The 16210-nt window shown below is 51.6% G+C and overlaps 1 protein-coding gene across 1 annotated transcript; it reads left to right on the forward strand.

Moving 5' to 3' along the window:
• Positions 1–8116: 8116 nt before the first annotated feature.
• On the forward strand, positions 8117–15415 carry HRH2 (histamine receptor H2). Its single transcript, XM_017828076.1, has 2 exons — positions 8117–8212; positions 13906–15415. The coding sequence occupies exon 2, from the start codon at positions 14327–14329 to the stop codon at positions 15413–15415; it is 1089 nt and encodes a 362-aa protein (XP_017683565.1). The 5' UTR covers positions 8117–8212; positions 13906–14326.
• The last annotated feature ends 795 nt before the right edge of the window (positions 15416–16210 follow it).

Consider the following 16210-nt stretch of genomic DNA (forward strand, 5'->3'; position numbering starts at 1 on the left):
AGAGCAGTGTTTGCTGGAGCACCTCAGCACTCTGTCCCCAATAGTGGACTCTGTCCCCAATGGCGTGGGGGAGAGGAACTGGTCCATGGGCTTTGTGGCAGCTCAACACCAGCACTAAGCTCCTGGGCTGGCAGGGCTATGGCAGGGGCTGGGGCAGGCTTGGGACACATTTCTATGGATGATCTTTCCCCAAACCAGGACTGGGCTCACAACATTCACGGGCCTGAAATGTCCCAGGTAAATGGACATCCAGAAGCAGGAGTCTTGGAGCATTTCTGTGGGAATACCCCAGCTTCATGACTAGTTTTGATCCCAACTGAAAACACTGGAGGAACATCTCATTTCCTTCAGCTCCTGCCTGCCTGTGGCATGCATGTGAGGACTAATTTCCCTTCCCATAACTGAAGCACTGGACTTGCCATCCGATTTCTAGACATTTCTAAGAAAATGCGCAGCTCTGCTAAGCAGAAAGTCGAGACTGCGACGTGCCTAATCAGCTATGCTAATCTAATGCTGCCGCGCAGAGCCGGCACACGCAGCTCCCGTCGCATACAGGCTCCTGCTGCAGAGCCCAGCAGCACTGATTTGTTTATTTGCAGTGATTTACCTTTGAATTTCTCACCCTCTTTCCAAGAAGCTGGCACCCTCAAACACGAATTGTCCCCCTGCACCTTCCAGTGCCTCTCTAGGCTTAGGAGATGGACGGGAGGCAGGCTGGGTCCGGGGGCTCAGCTTGCAGAGGGCCACAGGGGAGTACTGGAACAACCACAGCTCTAACTCAATTTCTGCCCATTTTCTCTTTTGCCTTCACTTCATTACAGATTATTATTTTTTAAACTGAAGCAAACAGAGTCGATTCTGCTTCCAACTGAATTGCCCACAGGCTGGCTCCTCTCCTCCATCCAGCTGATACCATCCTTACAGCAAGCTCCTCAATGGACAGGCAGTCTTCAGGGAGAATACATCATTTGGGGAGAGTCCTTCATCTTTTATGGAAAGCAGCATTTAATTTCCAGTTGTTACTGGCTGTTTCATGCAGCTTTTCAACTAGATAAGAAATGGCATCTGTGCACAAACTTAAAAGAGAGTGATTCTCAGCTTGAATTGGGACAAAAAGTTAGAACTCAATATATTTTGCAAACAAGGTGTCCAGAGCAATGATAGCAAGGGTCATTTCACATTAACAGCCTTTTCTACAGCCCTATCTACTTGTTATGCTGCAGACGAGCACTTATTTCTAAATAAGTTATTTCAAAGCAGAAAACAAACCATTCTCCTTTGAAAAGTGTCAATGAGAGACTTCACAAAGATTTCTAAATATAGATACTTCAAAAGAACAAGTGCAATAAGAAGACTGGTCAAAACATATCCTTCTTGGTGCAGACTGGCAGCTTTGAAGACTTCATGTTTTCTAATGGAAAGATGCTAAATGGAAAATCTTCCCTGGGCAGGTCCCTCTGCTATAGCAGCCCTGGATCATCCGCAGAGCGGCTTGTCCTGGCAGAGGGGGCTGTGCTGATCCTATCCCAGCACAGAGCTGGAAGTTGCTGGGTGCAGGATGACAACCTGACAGCCTTTCCCAGGCTCATCATGGCTCTCTTCCACTTCCTTCACTACCTGCCTTGCAGTTTGGGGTCCTGCTGTGGGGCACACAAAGCTCAGGACAAGGGAAGTGCAGGTGTTTCTCTGGGAAGTAGGACTTGGCTTGACCGCCTGGCCAGGACCCCTTGAAATTACCCCATCTCTTGTCCCATCCCTTGTATAACCTAAACTCAGTGGGTCTTCCCACCTCCTGCATGGCTGCAAAGGTCACTTTGTTTTCCCTCAAATGCCATCCCTTGCCTCCCTTTGAACATCCCACACTGCACCAGTGGGAGCCTTGCAGCCAAGGAATCTGCCCCGGGGCACAAATCAGCAGTGGAGATAGTCCTGCCTTTCCTCAGCAAGTCCAGCTGAATCCAACTAAAATATTTCTGAACATATTTGTAATGATTTGAGCAGTTCTGGAGCACACCCTGCACGCTCCAGCCGGGTTTTTGGGGGGAGCGTGCTCTTCTGAGAGAGCTGTTTCCTATTTTTGTCAGCACATTGAACACAGCCTCTAAATTAAAATCTTCTATTTCCAGACTATTTTGATCAACTCTGCTTCCTTCAGTTTAAAAGATACAATAAGAATAGATGAGCTCTTACAAATTAAAAGCCTCTCTTGCTTAACAAATTGTCTCTTTGCAATAATTAATTGTCTGGAGAGAGATTCCAGCCTTACGTTTTTGGCCTCATTCCAGGCTGTGTAAGGGGTGGAAAAAAAACGTATATTTGGGAATTTGTTGCCTCACCACGCTGGCTCTCACACTTCCAGTACAAGGCAGGATGTGTCTGATCAGTCCAGAGGTGAGCCCATCCCAGGCACAGCAGTGTCTCTTCTCCTCCATCAGCACAGCTGTCACTGAGTGCCCATCACAAGTCTCAGCTTGTGGTTTACAGGGGGAAGGTTCCAGGCACATTTCACAGCCTGCTTTTTTTTTTTTTTTTTTTTTTGCTTTGATAGGTGATTATTATTAAACAGCAGGTCTGTCACTTTGAGCTACTCTGGCCATTCCCACATTGACAGTTCCCAGAAGCTCGTGGTATGTGGGGTTGTGGAGATGGAAGATGTGAAAACAATGCACAGGCACAGGGATGGCTGCCTCTTGCCAGGTGCTCCAACTCCCCTATGACTTCAGGACTTTGTCCAACCTGCACTTCCTTAGGAAATTCCTTCCAGTGCATGACTATCCTTATGATGAGTAAGTCTAAATTAATCTTAGATTTTGCACTCTAAGCCCTTGGCTGCTACTCTTCCTCTCAGGGGTACGGAGCTTCTACTCCCCATCCCTGTGGCAAAAGTGGAAATATAAGGAGGTTGTGATATCTGGTCCATCAGTCTTTTCTCAGAGAGATGTCCTCCAGGCCTCTACCATGTGTGCTTCTCACTCTTGCAGCTTTTCAGCCAGAAGAGCCTCTATGAAGAGGAAGGTTGTAGTTGGCTTTGCTTACCCTGGTAGGTGCTCCAGGTCCTCCTGCATACAGGAGACAAGGGGAAGGCTGGTACCAGCCAGGATCAAGCCTAGGACTGTAAGAATTCCCACCTGCAGCAGAGGACATTCTCTCTGTGGGTCAGGGCAGAAAGATCCTTTACTTCTTTAACCCCATCCCACATGACATGAAGCTGCAACACCATTTCACCAGGGATTATCATCCCACAGATGCAGCCCCAGTTTTGACAATGTTACCTGCAGTGGGGCAGGAGAGAGAAGTCACAGCAGTTTGGCACAGAGGAACAGCACGTTGCTGGTGCTATGCATCCACACCAGTGCCCGGCTCGCCACCTCATGCTGGGAGCAGCTCAGCACCGTGTTGGCTTCATGGTCCCTTCTGCAGCCTCACTCCTTTCAGGGCCTCCCTGTGCCCTGTCTGCTTGTGCTGGCAGGTCAGGCAGGGGCACAGCAGGGTCCCAGTGCAGGGGCCAGGCAGGGTGGGAGCTGGGCAGTGTTTGAGTCCAGGTCCATGCCCAGAGCCACGTGCTCCTTGCCAGCCCCACGTGCTCCTTGCCAGCCCCACAGCGGTCCCACTGCAGGAGAGCATTTTGCTAATCCTTTCATTCCTGCCCCATGCCCAGCAGGACAGGCTCCTGCCAGCTTTGCAGGGAAAAGCTGTGGAAGCACCTGGGGCTTAAGCAGGGAATCCTTCCCTCTGAAGCAGCAGCAGGGCAGCCCCCACCTTCCAGCCCTGGGGGCTCCTAAACCACCCAAGCAGCCTTAGAGCAGGCATGTACATACACAGACCAGACTTCACTGGCCCCAAGCTGAAACCAGACAGTTCATTCCTGCAAAAATTGGCTGACATTCCTGACAGAGGGCCCAGGAATGCTGGGAGGGGTCTGAGCAGGGCTGAAGCCTAGAGCATTTCATTCTCCCACCCTGGTCCTGGACCACGGCTCAGTCTCCTCCACGCACAGAGAGGGCAACAGCTCTGCACAGCCCCAAATTAGACTGCTGCCACAAGATATCACCCAGGCCATGACCTCAGCAGTGTTTGGAGGAGGATTAAATATTTATCTGGAAAACAAGGATGTGCACAATTGCGTTTGGCAGGATTAGTGATAAAGCCCATAAAGACCCACTCATTGGAGCTGTAGCCAGTTGCTCCCTTCCCAGGGATGCCTCGTGCACACCAGCAGGAGTGCCAAGGCTCCCATTCCCCTCCCAGCTTTGTGGTTTGGGGGGAATGACTGTCACCTCCTCCCACAGACCTTGGCCAGTGTTTTAACTCTTAACAGGTAACTCTTAACAGGGAGTCAGAGAGATGAAAACCCTTGTGCTGGTGTCACACAAACTGCTCCATCCCTAGCATGAAACCATCTATGAACAGCTCTATTTGAGTGAACAGAGGACCCTCCTTGACCCTGGACACATTTGAAAACATGAGCCTTCAATTCCCTGAAGGAGCTCCATACTAGTATGGAGCCAGCAGCACCCTTAGGTAGTCGTTAGAGCCTGGAGAGCTTTGTATAATACAGACAGACCAACAACTTGGAAATAAACTTCTAACATCCTCTCTCTGCACTAAGAGAAACTTAAGAAATATGTCACAGACTGTGTCTATAGTCTGACACTATATCACAGCAGATGGGATCCTGCTAAGCATCCTTGGGATCAGCATTACTGATCCACCAAGAAGGTAGGAAAGGCCCGAGCATCCTCTTCTTTTCCATTACATGTGTTCCAGTACAGGAAAAGTGCCTTTGGACAGAGATATTCCTGGAAAACCAGGACTTAGGGCACACCAAAAATATATACGCAAGCAGGATGTTGCTCTGGAGCTCAGCCACAGCCCAGCAAGGGTCTTCCACTACCCTGGGGAACTGCCTGGTCTGCAGGCAGCAGTTCCTTGCACAGCCCCAGACGCACTGCAGATGTTTTACACATGCTTTCCCTGTAATATTTGTTTCCCATGAGTATGCTCTGGCTTACACAGTCCCCAGCCGGGAATATCAGAGATTTCTGTCATAATTTGTCATTTTGTCTGGGATAAGATTTCACTGGAAATTATTTGCTCATAAAAGAAAAAAGCATGTTAATACATCGGGGAAGTCTCTGTCTTTTATTTTCACCATGTATATAATCGACTGGAAATTGAATTGTTCGGGTGATTTGAATCAGCCACTGGCCTCTCCCTCTAGCCAGGAAGTTCAGCAGCCTGCGATGGGGTCAGTACCTTTCTGATTTTTCCAGAGGAAACAACTCAGCACAAGTTTATGTCCCTAATCCATGATCTTCTGCCAGAGTTCACATGAATGTCTCTAAAACCCAGTAGGACACTCACCAACTTCTCTCAGCCTGCACTGCCCAAGGAGCTGCTCTGCACCCAGATGTTTTGTTTTCTGCATATTTTCTACTCCTCTTCCCCCTTCTTCTTTGGCTTTTCCAAACCCAACTCAGGCTGGGGAGAGCAGCACAGAGCTGCACCTTGGAGCTCTTCTCAGAGCTGAGCTGCCATATGTGACCTTCCAGGTTGGCTGCCACCTTCCAGGCATATCTTCACCATCTGAGGCTTTTCAGGAGCTCTCATCTTTGCCAAACATCACATTCCTGGAGTCCCAATCTTTCCCTAGTTTCTCTTGCACTTTCCCATCTCTCAGCATTGCTGTACAGTTTGATAACTGCTGCTTACACACATACATGCACAGAGGATGTCAGAGACCTCTCCTTGCCATTTCCTGACTCATTACTCACTCCATAGCCCACTCAGGGAATGTCCCAGTTTATGAGTGTCTCTAGTTGCTGCCTGCCCCATGCAACCAAACCTGGCAGAGGTGTCTGCTCTGCCTGGGCACATGTGGCAGGTCAGACATCAGGTCTGATGAGAATCAAGTGCCTCCTTCATTTTCAGAGCTTGCCAACAATGATGACGTTTTCCAGCCACAGGCTCTGCAGGTATCACATTTGCCACTTCCCGGGGTGCAGATGCACAGTACACAGCAGTCCATGCCAGCAGGAATGTCCCTGCAGGGCTCCTTTCAGCTCTAGGTCCGGCCACTTCCCCGCACCAGTGCAGTGGAGTTTGCACACACTGTCCGTCTGCAGAGCCGGGACAGAGAGATCCAGCCCGGGACAGGCACAGCAGCCTGGCCCCAGCTCCAGCCACCAGCCCAGTCTCCGGCTGCTGAGTGGGGTGGGCTGCGGTACAGGTCCCAGTGGTTGGGGAAGGCAGCGTAGGAGGGACAGTGCAACCATTCCTGTCTGCTGGCTGTTCGTGGGGGCTGATGAACCGGGTGAGAGTTGAACCCTCAAATATCCCCAGAGGCCTTGGGAATACGGAGAATGCTGAACTCAGAGCCTGCCCCATGGGCAGTAGCGACCTTTTATGGGAGGGTTTAGGGCAAGGGGTCTGGAGAGGGAATCCTGTCCCAATAAACAGAGCACTTTGTCCCTAAATGGTGCTTCCTGTCCTGAGACTTCCAGATGAAAGATCCCTTGTAGACCGGACCCAAGGGGGGCCCCTGGAATAAATCAACACCCTGGTGACTTTAGCTGACGCAGACATTCCTGAGCAGATTTGAATCTTGTTTTTGAGGAGGGATCCCTCTGCGTCCAAAGGCTGCACACACCAGCCACTTGAGAAGCATCTGGCAGCCAGTCCACAGGTCAGCTATCCAGACACATCACGGCTGCTGATCAGCGGGAAAACTCTCTGGTTCTAGCAGATCACAAGCTTATTAAAGCTAGATTTGTGCTTAGGTCTGCAGAGATACATAGATCAAAGGCATTTGAGTCTGTGTGCCAGTGCCACTGGTATCCCTGTCTGGAAGGGATGGAGGCCAGGACACGCACTCCATTCCCAGTGCAGGGCACTGGGGGAGCTCAGCCCAGGTCAGGGAGCAGCAGGATCTACCTGCTTCCAGTCTGGGAAGCTCAGGACCACACCCAGGCTGTAATAAGTCCTTCCTTGGCTATTTGTGTGGGGAACTCAGAAATGGGTGCTGGGGCTTGAAGCACCTCACTCAGAGCATCACTGCCTCCACTGCTCTCCCCAGGCCATGTGGAGCCATGGGGTGGCCAAGCTTCACTGGAGTTCTGCTGGCAGCCCGGGGACCCGCTCAGCTCAAGAGGGAGAGCTAAAAGGGGAAACGGGTCCTCGCACAGCTGGCCCAGCAGCTGATATTTGCATAGTGCTTTGAAGCCCACAGATGAAAGATTTGAGAGACACGAAAGGCTGTCACTGCCTGTTTGTCATTTGGTGTGGTTCCTCCCTGACATTGCACGCAAAGGGGACAATTTTCAGGATAGGTGAGCGCAGCCTTGAGGAAAAGATGCCCAGCCTGGAGCATCCCTGACACTGACCCAGAGCATGTGAAACCCTTCTCCAGCATGGTGCAGAACCCCCAGCATGTCAGTGTGGGCTTTTCCTGACACCTCCAGTTGCATAAGAAGTAAACGTGCACCCCAGCCTTGGTTGGGCTCCAGTTTCTTCCACCTGCTTTACAGCTACCCCACTTTTTTCCTTATCTCTCCCCAGTGCAACACAAGAGTCATCATCTTCCCTGAGCCATCTCTAACACCCAGCTCCAGGCTCAGTTGTGTTTGGTCTCAGGGGGCTCACATGGATTGCCAAGCCAAAAACTGGGAGCAAGTGACGGCATCAGAGCTCCCAGCAGCAGGCAAACGTGTGCCTGTAGAAGAGAGCCAGGAGGGAGGAAGGCTTTACACATGGCAAGCCAGCAGCAAAAAGGGCCCTGAAACCTCAATGTTAGTGAGGAAGGTGATGGGAGCACGCAAGGGAAGCAGCAGCAGGAGGCAGCAGGCATCCCACCCTCCTCTGTGCCAGGCACGGCTCGGTGGAGCCCGGCACACCACGTGCTGGGAGTTCGTCTCACTTTCAGCATTTCAAATTTGCCGGATGATAACCTCAGTGTCTGAGTTCACGGCTCTGATCCCACCCACTAGAGGTCTGACTCATGTTGCAGTCACCGCTGCCTGGATATTGGTACGAGAGGAGGGAGCGAGAGAGGGAGGGAGGAGGAGAAGCCAGGGACGGAGCAGCCGCTGCCTCTCACAGCACACGCTTCTGCCTTCACAACTGAGCCACGCACGCTGGGGAAAAGTTGGAGGCAGCGCAGCCACTGAGGGCTCCCACCCGCTCGAGGGCTGTGGGAAAGCAGCACCTTTCCCAGGTAAAGCTTTTGCCTTACTTTTTGCTTACTTGTTACGCTGGTAAATTACTTTCTAGGTAAGATCTGAGAGGGGTTGGTGGGTCACTACTGAGTTTGGGGTGTGCTAAGCACCCTGCAGTGGGCCACCCGGGTCATCAGACCCTTGTGCCATCAGCTCCCTGTGGTGGCTGGAGCAGAGGACAGTTTGAGGACGTTTTTTGGCTGTTACTGGTGGGGACAGCTGAACCTGAGAACATCAGGGCCAGAGGAAGGACGTGGTGGAGTGTGCCCAGGGCATAGAGGCAGAGCCCTGCCCTGCCTGAATATCTGTGGTGTGCAGCATCTCTGCCCAAGCAGCTTCCCCACAAGGTTTCTTAACTGACTTCCTGCACTGAGCTGCCTGAGCCCTTTCTCCAAGCACTCCAGCCTCTCCATCCAGCCCTCCACACCCTGGCAGCTGCTGGGCATCTGCTGCTGCCCCATCCCAGAGCACAGTCGGCTCTGTGAGGCAGGGTACCCCCGAGCTGGGCTGTAGCTCTGGCACAAGAAGGGTGGGTAATCCCCAGGGGTATGCACTGCTCGCTGTGCCCTGCCTGGAATAGGCTTCATCAGGAGGCTGAACCTTGGGACCTCTGCTGGGAAATTGGGCAACTCCGAGAGCACCCATGAGCCCAGAACCCTTTTTTTCATTTCCACCTTTTCTGGGCACTCTCTGCAGAACAAACTTTCAAAACTCTGACTGCTCTGCTGTGCTGGGTTCCCCATATCTCTTTGTTTCCTGCTTTCAGGAGTCCTAACTGCCTCTTACCCATGGAGTCCTTTTCCTCCTGGGGGAGCACGATGGAGGGCTGGTGGCAGTGATGGGAATTTTGTCCTGCCTCCCCCAGCCCCTCTGCTCATGTCAGACACAATAGTTGCTGCTTTGCATCAGGGATCAGGCTGGATTGGGGAAGAGAAAGCACCAGGCTCTGGAGGAGACCAAGGAGAAGTGACAAAAGTGTCTGGGGATGCAGCCACACAGGACACCAGTATCCCCTCACAACCCCAGAGGTGCAGTGAGATTCCAAAGGGACTTTGCAAAAATGAGACTGAAACTGCCTTTGTGCACCTGTAAGATCCAGGGTGAGTTGTGTCTACACACCCAAATGAGAGCATGAAGCACCTTGGATGAGTGAGCAGCACACTCAATAGCCCTGCCCTGAGAAGCAGAGAGGAGATAAGGGATTTCAAGGAAGAGGTGGAAACAAGGGAGCAGAAATTCCAGTGATGGGGCTTAACGAGCTCAGGGTCAGAGGAGTGCTGGGGGATGCTATGAAGTGCAGCACTGCATGGGAGGAGCACAGCCCTTCCAGGAAGGCTGCTCATAAACTGGAAACTACCCCAAAACCCTTCACAGACAGCAAGGCAGACTCGTTTCTGCACCACTCACATTTGTCCTCTCTCGCATCACCTTCAAGTCCTGGCTCTGGCACATTTGCTCTTGTCCCATGTGGGGCAGGCTCTTGGCTCTGGCAGGGGTCAAGAAGGCCATTCCCAGGGTCCCTGCAACTGCCAGTCCTGCCTGCTCCCCACCACGGAACCTCAGACATCCTCTCAGACCAGAAGAAACCCCCACACTCCTGCCCATCTCACAGCCTCGGCTGAAGTACCTCTCACAGCATGCCCAGATGTTTAACTTCAGGAAGCACTTGAATATAATTTTAGAAAAAGCCATGATGCTCTGCTGCAAGTTCTGCGGGGCCAGGGAATTTGCTCTGCTGCTAAGTGACTTCTGCCAGCCCTTTTCTCGGAAAGAAGCTAACACAGGAGGCAGAATAACATTTCGAGTCTGCCTGAGAGCATCCCCAGGATGGAGCTAAAATGTTTCATGTGGAGCTTCTCCTGAGCCCGCAACCACCTCTGTCGGTGCCCTTTCCGGTAGTGGGAAACGCTTCCCAAAGACAGGCTGCCACATCCAGGCACTGAGTGCTCCTCTCTGCCCATATATCCACTCACGGTGCTGATGTACCCAGGCTTTTAACAGATTTTAAGCAAACCAGGTATGCCAGAAGCAGTAGTGCAGGAAGGGAGAGAAGCCAATGCAATCCCTACACTGCTGGAGCAGGTGCTGCATCCCATTAATCTTACTGCAAAAGTGCACAGAGTGCTGGAATTAACCATGTTGAAGGAAAGAATGCTGAAAGATGGGGGGAGGGGGTGTGGAATAAAAGGGTAAGATGCAACAGGAATTTCCAGTGAATGAATCACAGCCCCCTCCCCAGAGGAGATAAATGCCATTTTAAACACAGTGGATCAAATGTAACGTTGACTGCAACAGAGCAGAAAATATCTGCTCAGGCAAGGGAAGGCAGAAATTACTATGAGAATTGTAAAAAGAATAATGGGAAGATGATAGGACTTTACAATGGAAGGATCATTAATGCACCAAAGAAGGCTATTAACAGAGTTCCTTAAAGATCAGCCTAGAGGTAAATTTTATTTAATGATTTTCATTAGTGGTCTTGGCTCAGAAAATGAGGGTTTCTCTAAGAAAATGTACTGGTGAGAAACTCGGGAAAAGTTTTGCACTTGACAAGGCACTAAATACTACAGGAGTATAACCAGAGGATCTGAAGATTAACAGAAACGCACTGGGCTGGCACAAATTCATATGCTTAGGGCCTAACAACAAAAATTGCTACTCTAAGCAGCTGAGAACACCACAGGAAAAATATCTGGCTTTTAGGGAACCCCAGGATGACTGCAACAAAACAAATGCAACTTGGCAAGTCTTCACAGCAGAGATAGTGTCCATCAGAGCACCAGCACCACTGGAAAAGGCACTAGAAGGATGACCCAGAAGCAATGCCCTGCTCTGGTCCTTTTAATGTCAGGAGGGTGATTTTGAACTATGAACAGGTCCAGGCTGTGATAATGAGGATAATCAGGTAAATGTAAAAGCTGCCTGGTGAGACAGGGCTGGAAGGGTATCATTTATTCAGGCTGTTGCTGGAAAGACTGCCATGGGAAACAGCTGCTCCACTCGTTCATCAAGGAGGAAATCAACTCTCTCTGCCAAAACACAAGAGCAGAGGACACAGGTATTAAAGGTGGCTTCGAGTGACCTGGGCAGAAAGCCAGGGGCAGATTTGGAGTGCCAGAGGGCTGATGCTCCAGGAGAGAGTCCTGAACTGGATGCATCATCCCAGGGACTGTGTCCTGATGGCAGTGGGCTGACAGCCCCTCACCTGTACCAGCCCTCCAGCCTGCTTTTCCTGCAAAGCCATATCCTGAGGTTATGTTCACTTGTGGGAATGTTTCTGTGAGATAATTTAGCTGAGGGATACAGGGAAGTCTCCTGCACCTCTGCTACAGTTAGGGTGGCAACATCACACATCTGACCTGATAGGGAGCAGATTCTGCCCTGTCCTGTGGAGGAACAACATTCCAAGGGTTTGCGGGCAGTCGAGCCCTGCAGCCCACATTGAACCGCCAAGATCCCAGCTCTGCCTGGGCTCTTCTGCAGAGATGGGGACACCTCTGTCCTCTTCCAAGTGGCCATTCCTTGTCCTGAGCTAATTTGAAAAAGCAATAAGAAGCAAAACTCCTTCTTGCCAGGTGTGCTGTGCAGGGATGCACCAGGGGCTGCCCCTGACACCACATCAGGTTCCAAATGTGCTGATGTGCCCAGAGCTGGGGCTTACCAGCAGAGCACAAGCCAAGGCCCAGCAGAGACCACATAAGCTGCAAAAGCTGGTGACAGGAGCAGGTTGTTGGTGTGTGGTAAAGCAGCCACGTAGGAGGCTGCAATCCACCCACAGCATTTTCTAAGTGTGCTACTCCCCCTATAATTTAATCTGCCATTTCCACATGTTGGGAGCAATGAAAAAAACATCCCTTTCACTTGGAAATACCCTTCTGTGAGAACAACCTGTTCTCCTCATTGCCGTCAGTGGGCAGGCAGCGCTCAGCTTGTTCCACACTCCTTTTGTGCATGAACAAAGAGCTTTCCATGGCAAGAGCCTGTGCTGCGGCGGGAGGTGAGGAACCACTCCACACACTGCCACCGTGGTGGAAAGTATCACATCTCTCTCCCTGCAGCCTTAATCCCAGCACCCAAATTCAGAGGACCTCCTGTCTGGCAGTGAGTTTGCTCTGCTCAGCAAAAGGCTTCCCACAGGCTGGTTTGTTGTCTGTCGTTCACTTTCCATGCCCTTAGAGGCAGCAGGGCTGTGGGTATCACCTACAAACTCAGTGGTCCGGTCCTCATCTCTCCCCCATATGGTTCCTGGCAATCAGTGGTTATTTACCCATGCAGTCTCCCTGGTATTCTCCCTCCCTTGGCCCTCATGCCTTTAACCTTGAATCAAAGACATAAATCATCTGAAGAGTATTTCAACCTACTCCACGGCATTATCTTGTTCTTGCAGGGTGAGTTTAACTTTAAAATGTCACCTCTACCCTCTGACAAGGCTGGACCTTTTCATTTTCTAGAGTTTCTTCTGTTTGTTCCATTTCTGCAGGCTGCTGCACCCTGTGGAGAATCAGCTCTACCTTCCTGCACGAGCCTGGGCACGACCAGGGTGGGTTTCACTGCCCTCTATGGGGTGCAGAGAGCCCGGAGAGCTCGGTCATGCACCACCCATGTAGGCCAGCACAGCTCTCCCCCACCACCATATGGGGCAGAATGGAGAGACCCATCACCTCATAGGAGAAGCTCAGGGTGGGAGACCAAGCAGTGCCACAGGCAGCTTCATGAGGGGCCCAGCACGGTCAGTCCGGCTCCTGACCCTGATCCCAGCCCTCTTTCTTGTCCCTGCAGTGGCTCAGTTCCCCTTTGGGTACCTTCAGTGTTGCTTCCAATCACACTAGAACTGAGGACCCTTTGAATCTAGTAGCAGTATGGTCCTGGAGACCACCATAATCAGCAGCTCAGAGCTCTTTTGGAAGTTAGAGGGGTTTTGTGTTGTTTCTGCCCTTGAAAAATGCAGCCTTTTGTTATGTATATCCAGACAGAAAATAGCCATAAAAAGTAAGTCTACAAGGGATGTTCTTCTTCCCTCCCAGGGCCCAGAGCAGAGTGAGGATTTCCTATCCAGGCTGCTGGAGCTACTGTGGTTGGTGATGGCAGGGACCAACCCAAAGCATGGGCTGCTGCAAAGCACAGATGCAAGGGCAAAGTTTAATGAGACTGACAGCCACAGCCAATCTTCAGAAACTATGTAGTTGGAACTAATTTTGCTAGATTGCATAAGCACTTCTTTCTCGGGAAAATCCTTTCCTCATATCCTCCCAGTCCTCGTTTTTATTGTAAGCCTGTAGGAACTTGGTAGTTCTAAAATTCCTGCCCTTCTCTCAACATAACTGCATTACATGGGCCCAGCTAGCAGGCACATGTCTGTCTGGCTGCCAAAGGACTTTTCAATTTGGGTTTAAGTGGGCTGGAGCAGCCAGGGAGGTGCAGACACTCTGATTTTGGAGGGGGGGCAGCTCAAAGGACCTTTGCCCACTTCAGCGCTTACTTGGTGCTTTCATAGAATCACAGAATGGTTTAGTTTGGAAGGGACCTTACAGACCATCTTGTTCCACCCCCCCGCTGAGGGCAGGGACACCTTCCACTAGACCAGGTTGCTCAGAGCCTCATCCAGCCTGTTCTTGAACACTTCCAGGGATAGGGCATCCACAACTTCTCTGGGCAACTTATGCTAGTGTCTCATCAGACACTTTCTTTGCAGGTTGTCCTTGGTAGGTGGCAAAGTTCTGTCCCTGCTGGAGCACTGCTGACCACTGTCACCAACCAAACATGCACAGAGCATGAGAGCCCACAACACATGAACCCATGGTTGCTCAGAGGAAAGGAGAAGGCAGGAGAGGAAAAGGAGCAGTTGAGAGCCACCAGCAGCTGACACAGCTCCAGCACTGAGCTCCCAGATGGGGCCGATGAGTACAAGTGAGTTGCAGGGCCACGTCGTTCCCCAGGCCATGTTATTCCCAGCACACAAGACTGAGCATTCAAAGTAACTCTTCAGTGTTCTCCAAGGTCCCTGTAGACCAAGGGTCGCTTTGGGAAGGTCTCTAGACCTACCTGATAGAGGCTTACTCCAAGTAGCTTCAGAGCCGGTGAGAGCAGGACTGCTCCATCCATGCAGCTACACCATGGATCCATGTTACAACCATACAAGCTCTCAAGAAAGGATGGACTTTCCCCTGCAGCTGCTGGTTGGGTCCTGCCTCATCATCCTCATCATGATCACTCTCTGTGGTAACATCATTGTCTGCCTGGCTGTCACCCTTGACCGCCGGCTCCGCAGCTTGACGAACTGCATCATCGTCTCCTTGGCCATCACTGACCTGCTGCTGGGTCTCCTGGTGCTGCCCTTCTCTGCCTTCTATGAACTCGCCAGGGAGTGGCCCTTTGGCAGCACTTTGTGCAACATCTACAGCAGCCTCGATGTCATGCTGTGCACGGCTTCCATCCTCAACCTCTTCCTGATCAGCCTGGATCGCTACATCGCTGTCACCACCCCACTCCGCTATTGCCAGCTGGTCACTCCTCCCCGGGTGGCTGTGGGTTTAGTTGTTATTTGGACCGTTTCACTAATGGTCTCCTTCCTACCAATCCACCTGGGCTGGAACACCAATGGGACAGCAGTCCAAAACACAGTCCCCATCTGCAACAAGGAGTGCACGCTGGAGGTGAACCCTGTGTATGGGTTAGTGGACGCCTTGCTCACCTTCTACATCCCTTTGGTCATCATGTGCGTCACCTACTACCGGATACTCAAGATAGCAAGGGAGCAAGCCAAGAGGATAAACCACACATGGTGCAACACCCCCATGTCACCCATGGTGAAAGAGCACAAAGCCACTGTGACGCTGGCAGTGGTGTTGGGAGCATTCATCGTGTGCTGGTTCCCCTATTTCACCGTGTTCACGTACCGGGGGATGTGGGGAGACAGCAGGGTGAAAGGCACACCCATGTCCGTTGTCCTCTGGCTGGGCTACGCCAACTCAGCCCTGAACCCCATCCTCTATGGGACACTCAACAGGGATTTTCGAGTGGCATATCAGCACTTGCTGCACTGCTGGAGGACAGGGGGTCCCAGGAGCTCCTGCCTGCCTCCCCTACAGAAGGCCCAATCCAGAGGCGGGCAGGGCCAGGGCAGGCAGGAGGGTAAAACCCTGAAACTGGAGATGAGGAATGAGAAGGGGATCCTGCTGACCGATGGAGCCCACAAGAGGTAAGAGCCTTCCTACACGTGAGGCTTTGATGGTAGGTCTGTCCCCAAAGAGGAAGGCAGGACTGGGGACCCCACATTGTCCATGAACTTTTAAGCAACAAGGTGGTGCCCCATCAGGAGACCCTTGCCCACGCAACTCCTGCTCTTTGCACCCAGTTGGAAATTCATCACCACCAGCAGGGACTCAGCTTGTGTTCCTCCACTCTGGTAACACAGGCCTAGCTATTCCAGCTTCCCACATGGCTGGCCTCCCTTACAATTGCCACTGTTCACAGGGAGCACAAAACGTTTCCTGGCTTTTCTAGGCAATGGGAACAGTTCTGCCTTTAGTATTTGCTGTACAGAATGGGGTGCAGCCATTAGCTGAGGCTGCTCCCAGAAAACAGCTAGGTTCCAGTAGCAGACAGCCAGCAAAGTCCGGGCACACAGCAGAGCTGCAGGGGCCCAGGAAAGGTGACCACCCATCACAGAGGGGAAAACAGAAATTAGTCCTGGGGCACAGAGTCACAGCAGCTGCAGCCAAGCAGAGAGTCCCTGCAGGAGCCAAGATCTGGGTCCCCAGCTCCCTGCAGAGCAGCTCGGCTGTTTCCCTTTCCAGCCAAGCCATGCACCCTCAGCATTTTGGCCATCAGTTTGCATCAGCAGTGAATTCAGCCAACAGCGAGTTCCATTCCCATCTCTGGAAAAGGAGCAAGAGTAGCCAAAATTAGGTTGGCAAATGTTTTTAGATTACTAATAATACCCATGTAAAGTTAGAGCCAAAAATTCCCTCAGTGTCATCCCAAGCATGTCATGGGGG

This window comes from Lepidothrix coronata, unplaced genomic scaffold (genome assembly GCF_001604755.1).
Source record: "Lepidothrix coronata isolate B3197 unplaced genomic scaffold, Lepidothrix_coronata-1.0 Scaffold146, whole genome shotgun sequence".
NCBI lineage: Eukaryota > Metazoa > Chordata > Aves > Passeriformes > Pipridae > Lepidothrix > Lepidothrix coronata.